The following is a 25,199-nucleotide window of genomic DNA, read 5'->3' as shown; positions in this document are numbered from 1 at the left end:
TTTTATATGTTCACTGTGCATGGTTGATTTGTAATATAATTTTATTGGAGGTATTATGGTTTCTGTTCTAGGTTCTGGATTATACCAACGGTCCAAGTGTCTTCTTATAGCAGCGTTTATTTCCGCGTTGCTATATCCGTTGTTCACCAATACCTGAGTTACTCTTTCAAACTCTCTACTCACGTTGCTCCATTCAGAGCAGTGGGTAAGCGCTCGACGAATATAAGCATTGAGAACACTGGCTTTGTATCTTTGGGGGCACTCACTTCTACCGTTCAGGCATAATCCTATGTTGGTGGGCTTGGTATATACGTTGGTGCTTAAAGAGGTTCCTGTTTTTGTTATTAGTACATCCAAGAATGGCAGACTGTTATTTTCACTATTTTCATGTGTAAATCGGAGTACTGACTCTCTCTCTAGGTGTCTTTTTAGGTCAATTAGTTCATCTGAGTCTTTTACTATTACGAATATGTCATCTACATAACGGCAGTATACAGTTGGTTTTTGTCTGCTACTGAAGACCCTATCTTCGATGGTTCCCATATAAAAATTAGCAAATAAAACTCCTAAGGGGGAGCCCATTGCTACTCCGTCTATTTGTAAATTCACGGAACTATTTACTCTGCCCACCATGAGAGTAAGGACAAGACCAGAACATAACGATGCCAACACAGAAGACAATGTCCAACATAACAGGCCAATTACACTGGATTAATCTTTGTATGCAGATAGGAGCTGCCTCGTATGGGCCAATGGGCCTTCTGCAGTTGCCTCTGTTCTTATGTTTCACCCCACATTTATCCCTTATGTATCCCCCCATGTTTTCACCTTTATTGTCTTATCACCTGACCCAGTGCGGGTATAAAATCAACCAGCATTGTAAGATCTCTTCACTTGAAAATGAACCATGGAGGTTCGAAACGTTGTGCAAATTGTATAAATATGTGTAATACATTCTATAGTAAATCACTTCTTTTCTTCACCTTAAAAGTACGAAAATGAGTTTTGGAGAACTCCTATTTCAATTAAGCCCTGATACTAAGAAAATAGTTAGAAGGATAGAAGCCCTAAACCAGAAAATAATAAATACAGAATATGCGGTCATATTCACATATTCAATGAAACATGTTTGAAAGAAAACCTTCTGCCAGTATACACCAATATATATATATATATATATATATATATATATATATATATATATATATATATATATATATATATATATATATATATATATATATATATATATATATATATATATATATATATATATATATGCGGAAAATCCACAGAGAAATATGAAAGGAGGTGAACGTTTCGGCTTTGTTAAAGCCTTTGTCAACACCAGACTGACTAAGGAGAAGGGAGAAGGGGAGGATATATAGGCCGACACCTGACCAACCCATCCCTAGGGTTGGTCAGGTGTAATTAACCAAAAAAGGTATAGCTTAGCTTAGAATGGTCAAAGAGGATAAAGCGGTAAATTGGGAAGAGTTTACAATATCCTAAGAGGTTTTTGGATTTCTCGTTTGTACAAGCCAAGCGTACGTTTTATAATCACGTCCCTAAGGCGAAACCAAAAATTATTAACTCATTGGTGGTACCTTATGCGAGTGGACTTGAAAAATTGTCTCTGATTTTTAAGAAACTTAATATAAATTTGGTGTTTACTAATAGTACGATCAAATCCAATTTAATAAAAAACTCCCCTGATACAGCAGGTTGTGTGTATTCGATTCCCTGCAATGATTGTGATTCTGTGTACCTTGGACAAACAGAAAAGTCCTTACAATTGCGGTTGTCACAACATGCTTATAGAATAAGAACTGCCCAAACGTCTAATGCATTGTATCTACATACGAGTTTATGCGATCACAATATTAACTGGAATGGGGCAAAAAGCATTACCAATTGTGGGGATTTCGTGGAACGGAATTTGATTGAGTCTGCTCTAATCAGTCAGTGTCCAAATCTTCTTAATGTTAGTACTGGAATGTACAAACTTGATCCATTTTTAAGTTATAATATTGCACAACAGTTTAAGAAACAACTTTGATAGAGAGGCTTACAATGTCTCATTATAATTGTATATTCATATATTGTGTGTTCATGAGGCTTTTCTTTAATCTTTCATCCTTATTCTCTGACCGCTTAATCCTCTTTGACCATTCTAAGCTAAGCTATACCTTTTTTGGTTAATTACACCTGACCAACCCTAGGGATGGGTTGGTCAGGTGTCGGCCTATATATCCTCCCCTCCTCCCTTCTCCTTAGTCAGTCTGGTGTTGACAAAGGCTTTAACAAGCCGAAACGTTCACCTCCTTTCATATTTCTCTGTGGATTTTCCGCATAAAATGATCAGTGTTTTGTGATCGTCAATTGCATATATATATATATATATATATATATATATATATATATATATATATATATATATATATATATATATATATATATATATATATATATATATATATATATATATATATATATATATGTCGTACCTAGTAGCCAGAACGCACTTCTCGGCCTACTATGTAAGGCTCGTTTTGCCTAATAGGCCGAATTTTCCTGAATTAATATATTTTCTCTAATTTTTTTCTTATGAAATGATAAAGCTACCCATTTCATAATGTATGAGGTCAATTTTTTGTTATTGGAGTTAAAATTAGCGTAGTTATATGACCGAACCTAACCAACCCTACCTAACCTAACCTAACCTATATTTATAGGTAAGGTTAGGTAGCCAAAAAAAGCTAGGTTAGGTTAGGTAGGTTAGGTAGACGAAAAAACATTAATTCATGAAAACTTGGCTTATTAGGCAAATCGGGCCTTGCTTAGTAGGCTGAGAAGTGCGTTCTGGCTATTAGGTACGACATATATATATATATATATATATATATATATATATATATATATATATATATATATATATATATATATATATATATGTCGTACCTAGTAGCCAGAACTCACTTCTCAGCCTACTATGCATGGCCCGATTTGCCTAATAAGCCAAGTTTTCATGAATTAATTGTTTTTCGACTACCTAACCTACCTAACCTAACCTAACTTTTTCGCCTACCTAACCTAACCAAACCTATAAAGATAGGTTAGGTAGGGTTGGTTAGGTTCGGTCATATATCTACGTTAATTTTAACTCCAATAAAAAAAAATTGACCTCATACATAATGAAATGGGTAGCTTTATCATTTCATAAGAAAAAAAATAGAGAAAATATAATAATTCAGGAAAACTTGGCTTATTAGGCAAATCGGGCCTTGAATAGTAGGCTGAGAAGTGAGTTCTGGCTACTAGGTACGACATATATATATATATATATATATGTTTCATTGAATATGACCGCATATTCTGTATTTATTATTTTCTGGTTTAGGGCTTCTATCCCTCTAACTATTTTCTTAGCATCAGGGCTTAGTTGAATAGGAGTTCTCCAAAACTCATTTTCGTACTTTTAAGGTGAAGAAAAGAAGTGATTTACTATAGAATGTATTACACTTATTTATACAATTTGCACAACGTTTCGAACCTCCATGGTTCATTCTCAAGTGAAGAGATCTTACAATGCTGGTTGATTTTATACCCGCACTGGGTCAGGTGATAAGACAATAAAGGTGAAAACATGGGGGGATACATAAGGGATAAATGTGGGGTGAAACATAAGAACAGAGGCAACTGCAGAAGGCCCATTGGCCCATACGAGGCAGCTCCTATCTACATTCAAAGATTAATCCAGTGTAATTGGCCTGTTATGTTGGACATTGTCTTCTGTGTTGGCATCGTTATGTTCTGGTCTTGTCCTTACTCTCATGGTGGGTAGAGTAAATAGTTCCGTGATTTGGGTGTTCATGGTAGGTTGTTCTATTCATATCTGAATTGCTTCGAGAATTTGTAATCTTCTTGCATCTTGGGTTTTGTCTATTATGCAGGTATTCTTGTTCAACATTTTTCTTGTTAGAGTGATGTCATGGGCTTGTCTCATGTGATTCCTAGGGGCACCGGATTGAAGATGGCATGTCAAACGCCTCGTCAGCTTGGTCGACGTCATACCTATGTACTTACATTGAAGGTTACATCCTTCGTGGGGGCAAGTGTACATGTATACAACGCTTGACTGCTGTAGAGGGTTCTCCGTCGACTTCGGGCTGTTTTTGATAAGGAGTTCGGAAGTCTTCTTGGTTTTGTAGAATATTATCAGGTTTATGTTTTGGTTAGGAGTAGTGCTTTTTACTCCTTTACGGATTATTTCTTTCATTATTCTTTCCTCTTTTATATGTTCACTGTGCATGGTTGATTTGTAATATAATTTTATTGGAGGTATTATGGTTTCTGTTCTAGGTTCTGGATTATACCAACGGTCCAAGTGTCTTCTTATAGCAGCGTTTATTTCCGCGTTGCTATATCCGTTGTTCACCAATACCTGAGTTACTCTTTCAAACTCTCTACTCACGTTGCTCCATTCAGAGCAGTGGGTAAGCGCTCGACGAATATAAGCATTGAGAACACTGGCTTTGTATCTTTGGGGGCACTCACTTCTACCGTTCAGGCATAATCCTATGTTGGTGGGCTTGGTATATACGTTGGTGCTTAAAGAGGTTCCTGTTTTTGTTATTAGTACATCCAAGAATGGCAGACTGTTATTTTCACTATTTTCATGTGTAAATCGGAGTACTGACTCTCTCTCTAGGTGTCTTTTTAGGTCAATTAGTTCATCTGAGTCTTTTACTATTACGAATATGTCATCTACATAACGGCAGTATACAGTTGGTTTTTGTCTGCTACTGAAGACCCTATCTTCGATGGTTCCCATATAAAAATTAGCAAATAAAACTCCTAAGGGGGAGCCCATTGCTACTCCGTCTATTTGTAAATTCACGGAACTATTTACTCTGCCCACCATGAGAGTAAGGACAAGACCAGAACATAACGATGCCAACACAGAAGACAATGTCCAACATAACAGGCCAATTACACTGGATTAATCTTTGTATGCAGATAGGAGCTGCCTCGTATGGGCCAATGGGCCTTCTGCAGTTGCCTCTGTTCTTATGTTTCACCCCACATTTATCCCTTATGTATCCCCCCATGTTTTCACCTTTATTGTCTTATCACCTGACCCAGTGCGGGTATAAAATCAACCAGCATTGTAAGATCTCTTCACTTGAAAATGAACCATGGAGGTTCGAAACGTTGTGCAAATTGTATAAATATGTGTAATACATTCTATAGTAAATCACTTCTTTTCTTCACCTTAAAAGTACGAAAATGAGTTTTGGAGAACTCCTATTTCAATTAAGCCCTGATACTAAGAAAATAGTTAGAAGGATAGAAGCCCTAAACCAGAAAATAATAAATACAGAATATGCGGTCATATTCACATATTCAATGAAACATGTTTGAAAGAAAACCTTCTGCCAGTATACACCAATATATATATATATATATATATATATATATATATATATATATATATATATATATATATATATATATATATATATATATATATATATATATATATATATATATATATATATATGCGGAAAATCCACAGAGAAATATGAAAGGAGGTGAACGTTTCGGCTTTGTTAAAGCCTTTGTCAACACCAGACTGACTAAGGAGAAGGGAGAAGGGGAGGATATATAGGCCGACACCTGACCAACCCATCCCTAGGGTTGGTCAGGTGTAATTAACCAAAAAAGGTATAGCTTAGCTTAGAATGGTCAAAGAGGATAAAGCGGTAAATTGGGAAGAGTTTACAATATCCTAAGAGGTTTTTGGATTTCTCGTTTGTACAAGCCAAGCGTACGTTTTATAATCACGTCCCTAAGGCGAAACCAAAAATTATTAACTCATTGGTGGTACCTTATGCGAGTGGACTTGAAAAATTGTCTCTGATTTTTAAGAAACTTAATATAAATTTGGTGTTTACTAATAATACGATCAAATCCAATTTAATAAAAAACTCCCCTGATACAGCAGGTTGTGTGTATTCGATTTCCTGCAATGATTGTGATTCTGTGTACCTTGGACAAACAGAAAAGTCCTTACAATTGCGGTTGTCACAACATGCTTATAGAATAAGAACTGCCCAAACGTCTAATGCATTGTATCTACATACGAGTTTATGCGATCACAATATTAACTGGAATGGGGCAAAAAGCATTACCAATTGTGGGGATTTCGTGGAACGGAATTTGATTGAGTCTGCTCTAATCAGTCAGTGTCCAAATCTTCTTAATGTTAGTACTGGAATGTACAAACTTGATCCATTTTTAAGTTATAATATTGCACAACAGTTTAAGAAACAACTTTGATAGAGAGGCTTACAATGTCTCATTATAATTGTATATTCATATATTGTGTGTTCATGAGGCTTTTCTTTAATCTTTCATCCTTATTCTCTGACCGCTTAATCCTCTTTGACCATTCTAAGCTAAGCTATACCTTTTTTGGTTAATTACACCTGACCAACCCTAGGGATGGGTTGGTCAGGTGTCGGCCTATATATCCTCCCCTTCTCCCTTCTCCTTAGTCAGTCTGGTGTTGACAAAGGCTTTAACAAGCCGAAACGTTCACCTCCTTTCATATTTCTCTGTGGATTTTCCGCATAAAATGATCAGTGTTTTGTGATCGTCAATTGCATATATATATATATATATATATATATATATATATATATATATATATATATATATATATATATATGTCGTACCTAGTAGCCAGAACGCACTTCTCGGCCTACTATGTAAGGCTCGTTTTGCCTAATAGGCCGAATTTTCCTGAATTAATATATTTTCTCTAATTTTTTTCTTATGAAATGATAAAGCTACCCATTTCATAATGTATGAGGTCAATTTTTTGTTATTGGAGTTAAAATTAGCGTAGTTATATGACCGAACCTAACCAACCCTACCTAACCTAACCTAACCTATCTTTATAGGTTAGGTTAGGTTTGGTAGCCGAAAAAGTTATGTTAGGTTAGGTTAGGTAGGTTAGGTAGTCGAAAAAACAATTAATTCATGAAAACTTGGCTTATTAGGCAAATCGGGCCTTGCTTAGTAGGCTGAGAAGTGCGTTCTGGCTATTAGGTACGACATATATATATATATATATATATATATATATATATATATATATATATATATATATATATATATATATATATATATATATATATATGTCGTACCTAGTAGCCAGAACTCACTTCTCAGCCTACTATTCAAGGCCCGATTTGCCTAATTAGCCAAGTTTTCCTGAATTAATATATTTTTTCTAATTTTTTTCTTATGAAATGATAAAGCAACCCTTTTCTCTATGTATGAGGTCAATTTTTTTTTATTGGAGTTAAAATTAACGTAGATATATGACCGAACCTAACCAACCCTACCTAACCTAACCTAACCTATATTTATAGGTAAGGTTAGGTAGCCAAAAAAAGCTAGGTTAGGTTAGGTAGGTTAGGTAGACGAAAAAACATTAATTCATGAAAACTTGGCTTATTAGGCAAATCGGGCCATGAATAGTAGGCTGAGAAGTGCGTTCTGGCTATTAGGTACGACATATATGTATATATATATATATATATATATATATATATATATATATATATATATATATATATATATATATATATATATATATATATGTCGTACCTAGTAGCCAGAACTCACTTCTCAGCCTACTATGCATGGCCCGATTTGCCTAATAAGCCAAGTTTTCATGAATTAATTGTTTTTCGACTACCTAACCTACCTAACCTAACCTAACTTTTTCGCCTACCTAACCTAACCAAACCTATAAAGATAGGTTAGGTAGGGTTGGTTAGGTTCGGTCATATATCTACGTTAATTTTAACTCCAATAAAAAAAAATTGACCTCATACATAATGAAATGGGTAGCTTTATCATTTCATAAGAAAAAAAATAGAGAAAATATAATAATTCAGGAAAACTTGGCTTATTAGGCAAATCGGGCCTTGAATAGTAGGCTGAGAAGTGAGTTCTGGCTACTAGGTACGACATATATATATATATATATATATATGTTTCATTGAATATGACCGCATATTCTGTATTTATTATTTTCTGGTTTAGGGCTTCTATCCCTCTAACTATTTTCTTAGCATCAGGGCTTAGTTGAATAGGAGTTCTCCAAAACTCATTTTCGTACTTTTAAGGTGAAGAAAAGAAGTGATTTACTATAGAATGTATTACACTTATTTATACAATTTGCACAACGTTTCGAACCTCCATGGTTCATTCTCAAGTGAAGAGATCTTACAATGCTGGTTGATTTTATACCCGCACTGGGTCAGGTGATAAGACAATAAAGGTGAAAACATGGGGGGATACATAAGGGATAAATGTGGGGTGAAACATAAGAACAGAGGCAACTGCAGAAGGCCCATTGGCCCATACGAGGCAGCTCCTATCTACATTCAAAGATTAATCCAGTGTAATTGGCCTGTTATGTTGGACATTGTCTTCTGTGTTGGCATCGTTATGTTCTGGTCTTGTCCTTACTCTCATGGTGGGTAGAGTAAATAGTTCCGTGATTTGGGTGTTCATGGTAGGTTGTTCTATTCATATCTGAATTGCTTCGAGAATTTGTAATCTTCTTGCATCTTGGGTTTTGTCTATTATGCAGGTATTCTTGTTCAACATTTTTCTTGTTAGAGTGATGTCATGGGCTTGTCTCATGTGATTCCTAGGGGCACCGGATTGAAGATGGCATGTCAAACGCCTCGTCAGCTTGGTCGACGTCATACCTATGTACTTACATTGAAGGTTACATCCTTCGTGGGGGCAAGTGTACATGTATACAACGCTTGACTGCTGTAGAGGGTTCTCCGTCGACTTCGGGCTGTTTTTGATAAGGAGTTCGGAAGTCTTCTTGGTTTTGTAGAATATTATCAGGTTTATGTTTTGGTTAGGAGTAGTGCTTTTTACTCCTTTACGGATTATTTCTTTCATTATTCTTTCCTCTTATATGTTCACTGTGCATGGTTGATTTGTAATATAATTTTATTGGAGGTATTATGGTTTCTGTTCTAGGTTCTGGATTATACCAACGGTCCAAGTGTCTTCTTATAGCAGCGTTTATTTCCGCGTTGCTATATCCGTTGTTCACCAATACCTGAGTTACTCTTTCAAACTCTCTACTCACGTTGCTCCATTCAGAGCAGTGGGTAAGCGCTCGACGAATATAAGCATTGAGAACACTGCCTTTTTATCTTTTGGGGCACTCACTTCTACCGTTCAGGCATAATCCTATGTTGGTGGGCTTGGTATATACGTTGGTGCTTAAAGAGGTTCCTGTTTTTGTTATTAGTACATCCAAGAATGGCAGACTGTTATTTTCACTATTTTCATGTGTAAATCGGAGTACTGACTCTCTCTCTAGGTGTCTTTTTAGGTCAATTAGTTCATCTGAGTCTTTTACTATTACGAATATGTCATCTACATAACGGCAGTATACAGTTGGTTTTTGTCTGCTACTGAAGACCCTATCTTCGATGGTTCCCATATAAAAATTAGCAAATAAAACTCCTAAGGGGGAGCCCATTGCTACTCCGTCTATTTGTAAATTCACGGAACTATTTACTCTGCCCACCATGAGAGTAAGGACAAGACCAGAACATAACGATGCCAACACAGAAGACAATGTCCAACATAACAGGCCAATTACACTGGATTAATCTTTGTATGCAGATAGGAGCTGCCTCGTATGGGCCAATGGGCCTTCTGCAGTTGCCTCTGTTCTTATGTTTCACCCCACATTTATCCCTTATGTATCCCCCCATGTTTTCACCTTTATTGTCTTATCACCTGACCCAGTGCGGGTATAAAATCAACCAGCATTGTAAGATCTCTTCACTTGAAAATGAACCATGGAGGTTCGAAACGTTGTGCAAATTGTATAAATATGTGTAATACATTCTATAGTAAATCACTTCTTTTCTTCACCTTAAAAGTACGAAAATGAGTTTTGGAGAACTCCTATTTCAATTAAGCCCTGATACTAAGAAAATAGTTAGAAGGATAGAAGCCCTAAACCAGAAAATAATAAATACAGAATATGCGGTCATATTCACATATTCAATGAAACATGTTTGAAAGAAAACCTTCTGCCAGTATACACCAATATATATATATATATATATATATATATATATATATATATATATATATATATATATATATATATATATATATATATATATATATATATATATATATATATATGCGGAAAATCCACAGAGAAATATGAAAGGAGGTGAACGTTTCGGCTTTGTTAAAGCCTTTGTCAACACCAGACTGACTAAGGAGAAGGGAGAAGGGGAGGATATATAGGCCGACACCTGACCAACCCATCCCTAGGGTTGGTCAGGTGTAATTAACCAAAAAAGGTATAGCTTAGCTTAGAATGGTCAAAGAGGATAAAGCGGTAAATTGGGAAGAGTTTACAATATCCTAAGAGGTTTTTGGATTTCTCGTTTGTACAAGCCAAGCGTACGTTTTATAATCACGTCCCTAAGGCGAAACCAAAAATTATTAACTCATTGGTGGTACCTTATGCGAGTGGACTTGAAAAATTGTCTCTGATTTTTAAGAAACTTAATATAAATTTGGTGTTTACTAATAGTACGATCAAATCCAATTTAATAAAAAACTCCCCTGATACAGCAGGTTGTGTGTATTCGATTCCCTGCAATGATTGTGATTCTGTGTACCTTGGACAAACAGGAAAGTCCTTACAATTGCGGTTGTCACAACATGCTTATAGAATAAGAACTGCCCAAACGTCTAATGCATTGTATCTACATACGAGTTTATGCGATCACAATATTAACTGGAATGGGGCAAAAAGCATTACCAATTGTGGGGATTTCGTGGAACGGAATTTGATTGAGTCTGCTCTAATCAGTCAGTGTCCAAATCTTCTTAATGTTAGTACTGGAATGTACAAACTTGATCCATTTTTAAGTTATAATATTGCACAACAGTTTAAGAAACAACTCTGATAGAGAGGCTTACAATGTCTCATTATAATTGTATATTCATATATTGTGTGTTCATGAGGCTTTTCTTTAATCTTTCATCCTTATTCTCTGACCGCTTAATCCTCTTTGACCATTCTAAGCTAAGCTATACCTTTTTTGGTTAATTACACCTGACCAACCCTAGGGATGGGTTGGTCAGGTGTCGGCCTATATATCCTCCCCTTCTCCCTTCTCCTTAGTCAGTCTGGTGTTGACAAAGGCTTTAACAAGCCGAAACGTTCACCTCCTTTCATATTTCTCTGTGGATTTTCCGCATAAAATGATCAGTGTTTTGTGATCGTCAATTGCATATATATATATATATATATATATATATATATATATATATATATATATATATATATATATATATATATATATATATATATATATATATATATATAATGCGGACGCTCTCCGCATTGGAGTTGCCCTTCGCCTTGCCGCCCCCATCCTCACCGAACATAGGTGCATCTGCGGAACTGCGATGGCAGACCAATATGGTCGTCATGGTCTGGTATGTCGTAAATCACAGGGTAAAATTGCAAGACATGAAGAAGTCAACGACATCATCAAGAGGAGCCTCGCCACAGCCCGCTGCCCGGCACAAAGAGAACCACACTTATCCAGACCTAACGACCCTCAGAAGCGCCCTGATGGGGTCACCTTGCTACCTTGGAAGGATGGTAAGCAAGTGGTATGGGACTACACGTGCGCTGCCACACTGGCCAGTACCTACCTCCACTACAGCACACGTGAAAGCGGTGGTGCTGCTTCTTTCAGGGAATCGCAGAAAATTATTAAATACAGAGGTCTAACACACTGCTACAGCTTTGTTCCGATCGGCTCGGAGACCCTCGGTTCGTGGGGAAAATGTGCATTGAAGTTCCTGAAGGAATTGGGGGACAAATTGATCAGCGCTACAAAAGACCAGAGAGCAAAAAGTTTCTTGTTCCAGCGCCTCAGTGTTGCGATTCAGAGGGGAAATGCCTGTTGCGTCTTGGGCACTAGTCCAACTTCAGAGGAATTCGAAGAAGTGTTTGACTTGCAACAATGATCGAACCCGTCTGTGACATTCATCAATGTTTCCCATTGTTGTGTTCTTCAAGAGATCCATAACCTTTAAGCACCTTTTTGCATTATTATTTTTGTATCAACCCATGTATATCTTGTAACCATCAAATATATATATATATATATATATATATATATATATATATATATATATATATATATATATATATATATATATATATATATATATATATATATATATATGTCGTACCTAGTAGCCAGAACGCACTTCTCAGCCTACTATGCAAGGCCCGATTTGCCTAATAAGCCAAGTTTTCATGAATTAATTGTTTTTCGACAACCTAACCTACCTAACCTAACCTAACTTTTTCGCCTACCTAACCTAACCAAACCTATAAAGATAGGTTAGGTAGGGTTGGTTAGGTTCGGTCATATATCTACGTTAATTTTAACTCCAATAAAAAAAAATTGACCTCATACATAATGAAATGGGTAGCTTTATCATTTCATAAGAAAAAAAATTGAGAAAATATATTAATTCAGGAAAACTTGGCTTATTAGGCAAATCGGGCCTTGCATAGCAGGCCGAGTACGACGTTCTGGCTACTAGGTACAACATATATATATATATATATATATATATATATATATATATATATATATATATATATATATATATATATATATATATATATATATATATATATGTTGTACCTGTACATATATATATATATATATATATATATATATATATATATATATATATATATATATATATATATATATATATATATATATATATATATATATATATATATATATATGTCGTACCTAGTAGCCAGAACGCACTTCTCAGCCTACTATGCAAGGCCGGATTTGCCTAATAAGCCAAGTTTTCCTGAATTCATATATTTTCTCTATTTTTTTTCTTATGAAATGATAAAGCTACCCATTTCATTATGTATGAGGTCAACATTTTTTTATTGGAGTTAAAATTAACGTAGATATATGACTGAACCTAACCAACCCTACCTAACCTAACCTATCTTTATAGGTTAGGTTAGGTATCTGAAAAAGTTAGGTTAGGTTAGGTAGGTTAGGTAGTCGAAAAACAATTAACTCATGAAAACTTGGCTTATTAGGCAAATCAGGCCTTGCATAGTAGGCTGAGAAGTGCGTTCTGGCTACTAGGTACGACATATATATATATATATATATATGTCGTACCTAGTAGCCAGAACTCACTTCTGAGCCTACTATGCAAGGCCCGATTTGCCTAATAAGCCAAGTTTTCATGAATTAACTGCTTTTCGACTACCTAACCAACCTAACCTAACCTAACCTAACTTTTTCGGCTACCTAACCTAACCTAACCTATAAAGATAGGTTAGGTTAGGTTAGGTAGGGTTGGTTAGATTCGGTCATATATCTACGTTAATTTTAACTCCAATAAAAAAAAATTCACCTCTTACATAATGAAATGGGTTGCTTTATCATTTCATAATAAAAAAATTAGAGAAAATATATTATTTCATGAAAACTTGGCTTATTAGGCAAATCGGGCCTTGCATTGTAGGCTGAAAAGTGAGTTCTGGCTACTAGGTACGACATATATATATATATATATATATATATATATATATATATATATATATATATATATATATATATATATATATATATATGTGTTTCATTGAATATGACCGCATATTCTGTATTTATTATTTTCTGGTTTAGGGCTTCTATCCCTCTAACTATTTTCTTAGCATCAGGGCTTAATTGAAATAGAAGTTCTCCAAAACTCATTTTCGTACTTTTAAGGTGAAGAAAAGAAGTGATTTACTATAGAGTGTATTACACTTATTTGTATAATTTGCACGACGTTTCGAACCTCCGTGGTTCATTCTCAAGTGAACAGATCTTACAATACTAGTTGATTTTATACCCGCATTAGGTCAGGTGATAATACAATGAAGGTGAAAACATGGGGGGATACATAAGGGATAAATATAGGGGCTGCAGAAGGCTTATTGGCCCATACGAGGCATCTCCTATCTAAACACAAAGATTAATCCAGTGTAATTGGCCTGTTATGTTGGACATTGTCTTCTGTGTTGGCATCGATATGTTCTTGTCTTGTCCTTACTCTCATGGTGGGTAGAGTAAATAGTTCCGTGATTTGGGTGTTCATGGTAGGTCGCTCTATTCTTATGTGAATTGCCTCAAGAATTTGTAATCTTCTTGAATCTTGGGTTTTGTCTATTATGCAAGTATTCTTGTTCAACATTTCTCTTGTTAGAGTAATGTCATGGGCTTGTCTCATGTGATTCCTAGGGGCACCAGATTGAAGATGGCATGTCAAACGCCTCGTCAGCTTGGTCGACGTCATACCTATGTACTTACATTGAAGGTTACATCCTTCGTGGGGGCAAGTGTACATGTATACAACGCTTGACTGCTGTAGAGGGTTCTCCGTCGGCTTCGGGCTGTTTTTGACAAGGAGTTCGGAAGTCTTCTTGGTTTTGTAGAATATTATCAGGTTTATGTTTTGGTTAGGAGTAGTGCTTTTTACTCCTTTACGGATTATTTCTTTCATTATTCTTTCCTCTTTTATATGTTCACTGTGCATGGTTGATTTGTAATATAATTTTATTGGGGGTGTTGTGGTTTCTGTTCTAGGTTCTGAATTATACCAACGGTCCAAGTGTCTTCTTATAGCAGCGTTTATTTCCGTGTTGCTATATCCGTTGTTCACCAATACCTGAGTTACTCTTTCAAACTCTCTACTCACGTTGCTCCATTCAGAGCAGTGGGTAAGCGCTCGACGAATATAAGCATTGAGAACACTGGCTTTGTATCTTTGGGGGCACTCACTTCTACCGTTCAGGCATAATCCTATGTTGGTGGGCTTGGTATATACGTTGGTGCTTAAAGAGGTTCCTGTTTTTGTTATTAGTACATCCAAGAATGGCAGACTGTTATTTTCACTATTTTCATGTGTAAATCGGAGTACTGACTCTCTCTCTAGGTGTCTTTTTAGGTCAATTAGTTCATCTGAATCTTTTACTATTACGAATATGTCATCTACATAACGGCAGTATACAGTTGGTTTTTGTCTGCTACTGAAGACCCTATCTTCGATGGTTCCCATATAAAAATTAGCAAATAAAACTCCTAAGGGGGAGCCCATTGCTACTCCGTCTATTTGTAAATACATGTCTCCTTGTGGACTGATGAAAGGGGCTTCCTTTGTACATGCTTCGAGAAGACTTTTCAAGTGTGGCTCAGGTATGTCTAATTTGGGGGTGCTCTCGTCTCTGTATACTCTGTCCAGTATTATTCCTATGGTTGTGTCGACTGAGACGTTGGTAAAAAGGGATTCAACGTCCAGGGAAGCGATGATTCCATGGGGCTGGGTAGATTTGATCAATTCTAGGAAATCTGCTGATGATTGTAGACTGAACTTACTTGGAGTGTATGGAGTTAGGAGTTCATTGAGTTTCTTTGCCAGGTGATAAGTTGGGGTTGGTATTTGGCTGATTATAGGGCGTAGTGGGTTACCTGGTTTATGCGTCTTAACATTGCCGTAGGCATATCCTAAGCCATAGTCGCCTTGAAGTTTATTGAAATGCACACTACCTTTCTTTGCGTTGATTGCTGTAATTGTTTTGTTTACTTTCCGCTTAAGGTCTTCTACGGGGTTCCTCGTTCAGGCATAGGATTATGCCTGAACGGTAGAAGTGAGTGCCCCCAAAGATACAAAGCCAGTGTTCTCAATGCTTATATTCGTCGAGCGCTTACCCACTGCTCTGAATGGAGCAACGTGAGTAGAGAGTTTGAAAGAGTAACTCAGGTATTGGTGAACAACGGATATAGCAACACGGAAATAAACGCTGCTATAAGAAGACACTTGGACCGTTGGTATAATTCAGAACCTAGAACAGAAACCACAACACCCCCAATAAAATTATATTACAAATCAACCATGCACAGTGAACATATAAAAGAGGAAAGAATAATGAAAGAAATAATCCGTAAAGGAGTAAAAAGCACTACTCCTAACCAAAACATAAACCTGATAATATTCTACAAAACCAAGAAGACTTCCGAACTCCTTATCAAAAACAGCCCGAAGCCGACGGAGAACCCTCTACAGCAGTCAAGCGTTGTATACATGTACACTTGCCCCCACGAAGGATGTAACCTTCAATGTAAGTACATAGGTATGACGTCGACCAAGCTGACGAGGCGTTTGACATGCCATCTTCAATCTGGTGCCCCTAGGAATCACATGAGACAAGCCCATGACATTACTCTAACAAGAGAAATGTTGAACAAGAATACTTGCATAATAGACAAAACCCAAGATTCAAGAAGATTACAAATTCTTGAGGCAATTCACATAAGAATAGAGCGACCTACCATGAACACCCAAATCACGGAACTATTTACTCTACCCACCATGAGAGTAAGGACAAGACAAGAACATATCGATGCCAACACAGAAGACAATGTCCAACATAACAGGCCAATTACACTGGATTAAACTTTGTGTTTAGATAGGAGATGCCTCGTATGGGCCAATAAGCCTTCTGCAGCCCCTATGTTTATCCCTTATGTATCCCCCCATGTTTTCACCTTCATTGTATTATCACCTGACCTAATGCGGGTATAAAATCAACTAGTATTGTAAGATCTGTTCACTTGAGAATGAACCATGGAGGTTCGAAACGTCGTGCAAATTATACAAATAAGTGTAATACACTCTATAGTAAATCACTTCTTTTCTTCACCTTAAAAGTACGAAAATGAGTTTTGGAGAACTCCTATTTCAATTAAGCCCTGATGCTAAGAAAATAGTTAGAGGGATAGAAGCCCTAAACCAGAAAATAATAAATACAGAATATGCGGTCATATTCAATGAAACATGTTTGAAAGAAAACCTGCTGCCAGTATACACCAATATATATATATATATATATATATATATATATATATATATATATATATATATATATATATATATATATATATATATATATATATATATATATATATATATATATATCACAAAGGACTCTTTGACCCGGCCAGGATTCGAACCCATGCCGTCCAGGATCACCCCTAAACGTACACAGTACCGTGACCACTGCACCAATGATCGTCTCGATCATTGTTAAGATATATACATTGTGTATATCACATCCTTTGGATGCCTGTTCCCCCAACAGAGCGAATTATAATTATTTTCATCTCTTTTATTTTTGTGCATGATAAAGCTTTGTGCCTGTTGCTGTGGTGGCAAGCTGATGATTGCTGTGTGGCGGGTTTCACAATATTGATAAGAAGGGAGCCTACATGCGTATATTACATATTTATTGTTATATAATATATACTCCATGTTTATATGGGAAATTACATATGTTTGTCATTGAGTGATTGTTATGAAAGAAAAATTTAGATTCCAAAATTTAAAAAAATACTTCTTAAAATACTTCAATTTCCCGTTAAATTTCACTTACATCCCTCAATTTCTTTGACAATTATAGAATTATTTTATATCTGAATATGGAAGCACATTCGTTGATAGTCAATACAATATCCCATTTGATGCTAAGTTAATTCCTTGTTATTACCTGGTCTCTTGTTATTTGATAAATGATGCATAATATTGCTAAATATTTCCCGTTTTCTTTGGAAAGATAATTACTTATATTATAGTTGTTAATTTTCTCTAGAATTATCTGCTTACCAATTAATTAAATTTTTTAATTATGTTCGTTTTCTTGCATCAGTTTATTTCTCAATGAATTAACTCCCTGTGATTTAATATTGCAGTTTCACAGGTTTTTATTTTATGTTCAAAATATTTTAATCGTTCTATCTAGAATTATCAGAGCCTATCTAGAAGTATCAGAGCCTATCTAGAATTATCAGAGCCTATCTAGAATTATCAGAGCCTATCTAGAATTATCATCTATCAAAGTCCTGGTGTTAATTGTAAAATGGCATTTAAGACTAGAGATACCTTACTAAAAACTGTGTGTCTGTTTAGAGTAATATATGGTAATGTTTTCTGTCGCAAATGTTATTTCCTCTGTTGTGTAGGTGACATCTATGATAAGCTTCTTCAACACACTTCTTCATTTTTAAATAAAAAAATTTAAGGCATACAGTTTATGTTGTAATTATGGGAACGTGTCTTCAGTTCTACATCGTCGTAAACTTGGCTGTGGGCGGCACAGATGGCTACTTCCACGATGGCGTGGCCAAGAACCCAGAGAAGCCCTGGAGCAACGGCTCCCCTCATGCTGCCCTAGACTTCTGGAACGGTGTAAGTCTTCACTATAATTTACTTCTGTTTTTGATTATCAATTAACGTGTCAATACATTACCCATGTGTAATGAACTAAACTGTTCATATTAATCAATATAAATAATAATGGAAATGTTCGTTTGTGAATAACCGCTAATCACCGAAAGTTCTTCACCGATTGCTTTGAATTTTTCACACAACGTTCCATTCGCATCCGAGCAGGTTTTTATATACATACTATACAGAGTCACGTCTATAACGGTAAAAAAAAAAAAAAAAAAAAAAACATGCATTTTCTGAAAAACGGTGTTATTCATTTGAGGAAAATCTTTGAAACCTCTTTACCGATTGCTTTGAATTTTTGATACAACGTACAATGCATTCGAATAGGTGCGTCTTATTATATATGTACTATATATATGCCTAACCTGTGACAGGACAAAACATGTTTTTTTGTTTAAACAATGCCATCTGTTGGTCGCCTCTCACCGTGTACTCCTACACAGTAGCAACTGTGACACCTTATACTCATCCTACACAGCATCAACTGTGACACCTTATACTCATCCTACACAGTAGTAACAGTGATACCTTACACTCATCCTGCACAGTAGTAACAGTGACACCTTACACTCATCCTACACAGCATCAACTGTGACACCTTATACTCATCCTACACAGTAGTAACAGTGATACCTTACACTCATGTTACAGAGTAGTAACAGTGATACCTTACACTCATCCTGCACAGTAGTAACAGTGATACCTTACACTCATCCTGCACAGTAGTAACAGTGATACCTTACACTCATCCTGCACAGTAGTAACAGTGATACCTTACACTCATCCTGCACAGTAGCAACTGTGACACCTTACACTCATCCTACACAGTAGTAACAGTGAGACCTTACACTCATCCTGCACAGTAGTAACAGTGATACCTTACACTCATCCTGCACAGTAGTAACAGTGACACCTTACACTCATCCTACACAGCATCAACTGTGACACCTTATACTCATCCTACACAGTAGTAACAGTGATACCTTACACTCATGTTACAGAGTAGTAACAGTGATACCTTACACTCATCCTGCACAGTAGTAACAGTGATACCTTACACTCATCCTGCACAGTAGTAACAGTGATACCTTACACTCATCCTGCACAGTAGTAACAGTGATACCTTACACTCATCCTGCACAGTAGTAACAGTGACACCTTACACTCATCCTGCACAGTAGTAACAGTGATACCTTACACTCATCCTGCACAGTAGTAACAGTGATACCTTACACTCATCCTGCACAGTAGTAACAGTGATACCTTACACTCATCCTGCACAGTAGTAACAGTGATACCTTACACTCATCCTGCACAGTAGTAACAGTGATACCTTACACTCATCCTGCACAGTAGTAACAGTGATACCTTACACTCATCCTGCACAGTAGTAACAGTGACACCTTACACTCATCCTGCACAGTAGTAACAGTGATACCTTACACTCATCCTACACAGCATCAACTGTGACACCTTATACTCATCCTGCACAGTAGTAACAGTGATACCTTACACTCATCCTGCACAGTAGTAACAGTGATACCTTACACTCATCCTGCACAGTAGTAACAGTGATACCTTACACTCATCCTGCACAGTAGTAACAGTGATACCTTACACTCATCCTACACAGTAGTAACAGTGATACCTTACACTCATCCTGCACAGTAGTAACAGTGATACCTTACACTCATCCTGCACAGTAGTAACAGTGATACCTTACACTCATCCTACACAGTAGTAACAGTGATACCTTACACTCATCCTGCACAGTAGTAACAGTGATACCTTACACTCATCCTGCACAGTAGTAACAGTGATACCTTACACTCATCCTGCACAGTAGTAACAGTGATACCTTACACTCATCCTACACAGTAGCAACTGTGACACCTTACACTCACGAATGGTCCTGGACGAGAATGAGAATGGTCCAGGGCGGACCGAAACGTCGTCGTCCCTTCAACTTCTAGTGTGTGGTCTGGTCAACACCTTACACTCACCCCTCACAGTAGCAACACTGCCAACTCTCATGTTATCCACCTGCTTGGTACTGTTAACTGTGACACACTCACCCTACACAGTAGCAACACTGCCAACTCTCATGTTATCCACCTGCTTGGTACTGTTAACTGTGACACACTCACCCTACACAGTAGCAACACTACCATCAGTATCCACCTGCTTGGTACTGTTAACTGTGACACACTCACCCTACACAGTAGCAACATTACCATCAGTATCCACCTGCTTGGTACTGTTAACTGTGACACCATACACTCACCCCACACAGTAGCAACACTACCATCAGTATCCACCTGCTTGGTACTGTTAACTGTGACACACTCACCCTACACAGTAGCAACACTACCATCAGTATCCACCTGCTTGGTACTGTTAACTGTGACACCTTACTCTCCCTCCTCAGCGTGAGTCGTGGCTGCCCACCTGGAAGCACGGTGAGCCGCACATCAGCGAGGAGGCCGCTCTTAAGGTCGACTACGTTAAGGTCTGGAAAATGAAGAGCATCGAGCAGTAGCCCACACCATCCAGCAGCAGACCCACGCCTCACCCACACCATCCAGCAGCAGACCCACGCCTCACCCACACCATCCAGCAGCAGACCCACGCCTCACCCACACCATCCAGCAGCAGACCCACGCCTCACCCACACCATCCAGCAGCAGACCCACGCCTCACCCACACCATCCAGCAGCAGATCCACGCCTCACCCACACCATTCAGCAGCAGATCCACGCCTCACCCACACCATTCAGCAGCAGACCCATGCCTCACCCACACCATCCAGCAGCAGACCCAGGCCTCACCCACACCATCCAGCAGCAGACCCACGCCTCACCCACACCATCCAGCAGCAGACCCACGCCTCACCCACACCATCCAGCAGCAGACCCACGCCTCACCCACACCACAAAACTGAATCACCATAGTCTAGACAGTGATAAATACTCCACACCTCTCCTGCTGGTAAGCCGTGTTGCCACAAACCTGCCGGCAAACATCTCTTCACTCCAGGTTCTGACAATCCGAGCCATTGCCAGAGAAGCTGACATACAAAGTGAAAGTGCGACTCCTCGGAGTCTACAAGCGCTCTGAGCGAGAAATTGCAGCAGCCATTGACAAGGCAACATGAGTGGGACCGGTAGACGTCCATATGCGTGGTGTGAGGCCCCGGTAACTGTGGCAACAAAAGCGGACATACAGAAGATCCGGAACGCCGGGTCCCACTACTGGAGGCGAACCTCTTACCGATTCTTCCCAGACAAAATCACTCCCGGGAAAACGATATTTGTGAACAGGCTGAACCGCTGGTTAGCAGGTGAGGTCCCCAACACCATAGTGCGGCAAGTGAACGAAGAAAACCCTACATCAAGACCAACGGCGCCACTCGACCGACGATGAAGATGACTTTCGAAACAGCAGAACAGGCCCACGAAGCAGTGAGACACGGGCTCAAGTGCTTTGGACTCACCTCCTCCCCAAACCAGATCGCCATGGAGAAGGTCAACAACGTGAGACAGTGCTACAAGTGCTTCACCTATAAACACTTCTTCAACAAGTACCCAGAACAAACGGCTAAGTGCAGCTCATGATCCGGTATTCACAACTACAAGGACTGTACCGCCACCACCAAGAAATAAGCGAACTGTGGAGAACAGTACGCTGCCAACTCCTACCGCTGCACATAAAGGAAGGAGGAACTGAAGAAGATTAAAGAGATGAACACCACGCCGCCGACCACCCAGAGGCAAGTCGCCACGACCTTAGACCTTGGACCTGACCATTTCCCGAGTCTCCCTTCTATAAGCCAGATGCAGACTACGACCGTACCACCCCAACCAAACAATGGCTCCTCCCAACAGATCACCCGGCCTCCACACTGGGGATCTAAGGTCTAACCAGCACCCTCACAGTCCCTTGTATCACGTGCAGGCATTATCCCTGGTCTAATTCGACTAGCAGAGAGGCTTACCGGATCAGACAATCAACGATTCGTCATGGAACTGAACGCAGTGTACGTAGCCAATGGCCTGCACCCCATCATCGCCCTGGACGAGAGTCGTACTGCCTCCATTACCACTCCAGAGACTACCACCATGACGACCACGTGGTCAATCTCTACACAGACTCCAGAACCACCCAAGACCCGGGCAGAACAAACTGAGGTATTTGTTTCTCCAGCTCCCAACACTTCTACCATCACTATCTCAGCAGCAACGCTAGCAGACGTGCTGTGAAGAAATACTAACAGCACCACCAACGCTCCTGAAATAGCTGCTACCACTAATCCACGACACTTGAGCCTACCTCAGGCTGCGAGACGAAAGACAAAATCACCAACCACGGATGTTACAGACTCCTCAGACGAGGAAATCTTAGTAGGAGCTCCACCGCCACAGCACAGTGACACCTATTCGGTTCAAGATCTTTTCTTGGAGGCCACCTCACCAAACTCCAACAACAGCACGGCTCAGCCAATGTATCAGCCAAAGAAAAAATGGAAGACCTAGAGGTCTACACTAACCCACCAGCTCCATAACTGTTACAGTCAGCCCTCCAAGCTTGAAAACCACCATGAAGACCCCCCATCCATCCTTTGATCTCTAGTATCAGCTATTGATACAGATAATGGCTCCAAAGAACCTCCACTTATGGCCTCACCATAGCCCGTGCTACTTAGAATTTTTTGTTTTCTGAGTAGCTGAATCTAAAACAACAACAACACACTAGGCAGTTGTTTAAGTATCATAACCCCTAAACTACCACCAATTTGATTTGACTTATATGTTGTCTTATGTTAAGTGACAGTTTTCGCTATATAAATATTTGAGAATTGTGTTCTGCTTATAATTACATATAATATCCAAGATTCTAAAATTATCTGGCTGTTTTTCTTAATAAGTTAAAAATCTTATTAATACACTAAAGTTATGGAGGACAAGAATTTTTAAGGACTCGGCATGATCGTGCTCAAAGTATTTATTCAGAATAATTAGGGTTGTTGTAACATGAACGTCTATATTGACCATAGTTATCAAGCTGTTAACAAATCCACCATCCTCCGGATTACATACACCAGGCTAGAGTAGACCTCCCTTATTACTGGGGGCCTCTTTGATTTATAACTCTTTCATACATTTGAACAAATCCACAAGGGCCGTGACGAGAATTCGAACCTACATCCGAGAGCATCCCAGACGCTGACTTAATCGACTGAGCTACGATCATGTCTTAGCTCAGTCGACTAAGGCAGCGTCAGGGATGATCTCGGACGTACGCTCGATCCTCGTCACGGCCCTTGTGGATTTGTTCATTTGATGCATCACGCTATACTGATTTCTGTGTCATTCATACATTATATATATATATATATATATATATATATATATATATATATATATATATATATATATATATATATATATATATATATATATATATATATATATATATATATGAAAATGTCAGACCACGGAGGAAAAATGAAACAGGAATTTCCTTAAGTACTTTCGTATATTAATACATCTTCAGAAGGAGTGGTATCTTCACTCCTTCTGAAGATGTATTAATATACGAAAGTACTTAAGGAAATTCCTGTTTCATTTTTCCTCCGTGGTCTGACATTGTCACATTTTTAATCACGTGTTTATTTTCGTGATATACACACACACACACATATATCTATATATATATATATATATATATATATATATATATATATATATATATATATATATATATATATATATATATATATATGTCGTACCTAGTAGCCAGAACGCACTTCTCAGCCTACTATGCTAGGCTCGATTTGCCTAATAAGCCAAGTTTTCCTGAATTAATATATTTTCTCTAATTTTTTTCTTATGAAATGATAAAGCTACCCATTTCATTATGTATGAGGTCAATTTTTTTTAATTGGAGTTAAAATTAACGTAGATATATGACCGAACCTAACCAACCCTACCTAACCTAACCTAACCTATCTTAATAGGTTAGGTTAGGTTAGGTGGCCGAAAAAGTTAGGTTAGGTTAGGTTAGGTAAGTTAGGTTGTCGAAAAACAATTAATTCATGAAAACTTGGCTTATTAGGCAAATCGGGCCTTGCATAGTTGTTGGATATTTCCAACATCGAATACAGCATTGTTGTATTCTCATTACTTATTACTAACCATACTTAATATTGTAATAAGTAAAATTAACAACTCGTAGAATTCTCCTGTACTAATAATTCATCTGTGCATTAGGCTAGAATTCTCACGTCACCTGACGCCAGTATTGTGTCAGATTTCTTTACAGTAAAACACATTATAATCAATTTGTGTGAGAATTAAATACGATTCTCCATAATTAAAGCATTCTGTATGACAACTGATTGCAGACGAATTGTTCTCTAACTAAAAGCCGAATAGAGCGTTAGAATTATACCGTCTACCTCGCGGTAGTGTTAACGTCATCAATGAATGGCATGGGGAGACATTAATTCCTCTCCCTTATATATTTACTATTCTTAAATAGTTAAATAATAATATTTCGTTCCTCTAAATAATAAACCCGTCCAGTCTTTAGAGTTTCAAGCGCGAATGCGAGAAATATTAATGTTCAAGACAATAATTTGTGTCATGAACGTCGACTCGTCGTGGGTTGGGGGACGCCATCCTCAGTCGGTACGCGGACACGTGCAGAGCCGGAAG

General features: G+C 37.9%; 1 protein-coding gene across 1 annotated transcript in view; it reads left to right on the top strand.

The window, feature by feature from the left end:
* The window catches only part of LOC123750870 (beta-1,3-glucan-binding protein), a 95,499-nt gene extending 72,156 nt beyond the window's left edge, over nucleotides 1-23,343 (top strand). Inside the window, exons 10-11 of the mRNA XM_069310326.1 lie at nucleotides 18,313-18,438; nucleotides 20,912-23,343. Of these exons, the coding sequence (XP_069166427.1) occupies nucleotides 18,313-18,438; nucleotides 20,912-21,022 (237 nt within the window). The 3' untranslated portion in view covers nucleotides 21,023-23,343. The remainder of the gene's footprint in view (nucleotides 1-18,312; nucleotides 18,439-20,911) is intronic.
* The last annotated feature ends 1,856 nt before the right edge of the window (nucleotides 23,344-25,199 follow it).

This window comes from Procambarus clarkii, chromosome 67 (assembly GCF_040958095.1).
Source record: "Procambarus clarkii isolate CNS0578487 chromosome 67, FALCON_Pclarkii_2.0, whole genome shotgun sequence".
Taxonomy (NCBI): Eukaryota; Metazoa; Arthropoda; class Malacostraca; order Decapoda; family Cambaridae; genus Procambarus; species Procambarus clarkii.
Note: the sequence above shows the minus strand (reverse complement) of the source record. Positions and strands in the feature narration are given on the sequence as shown.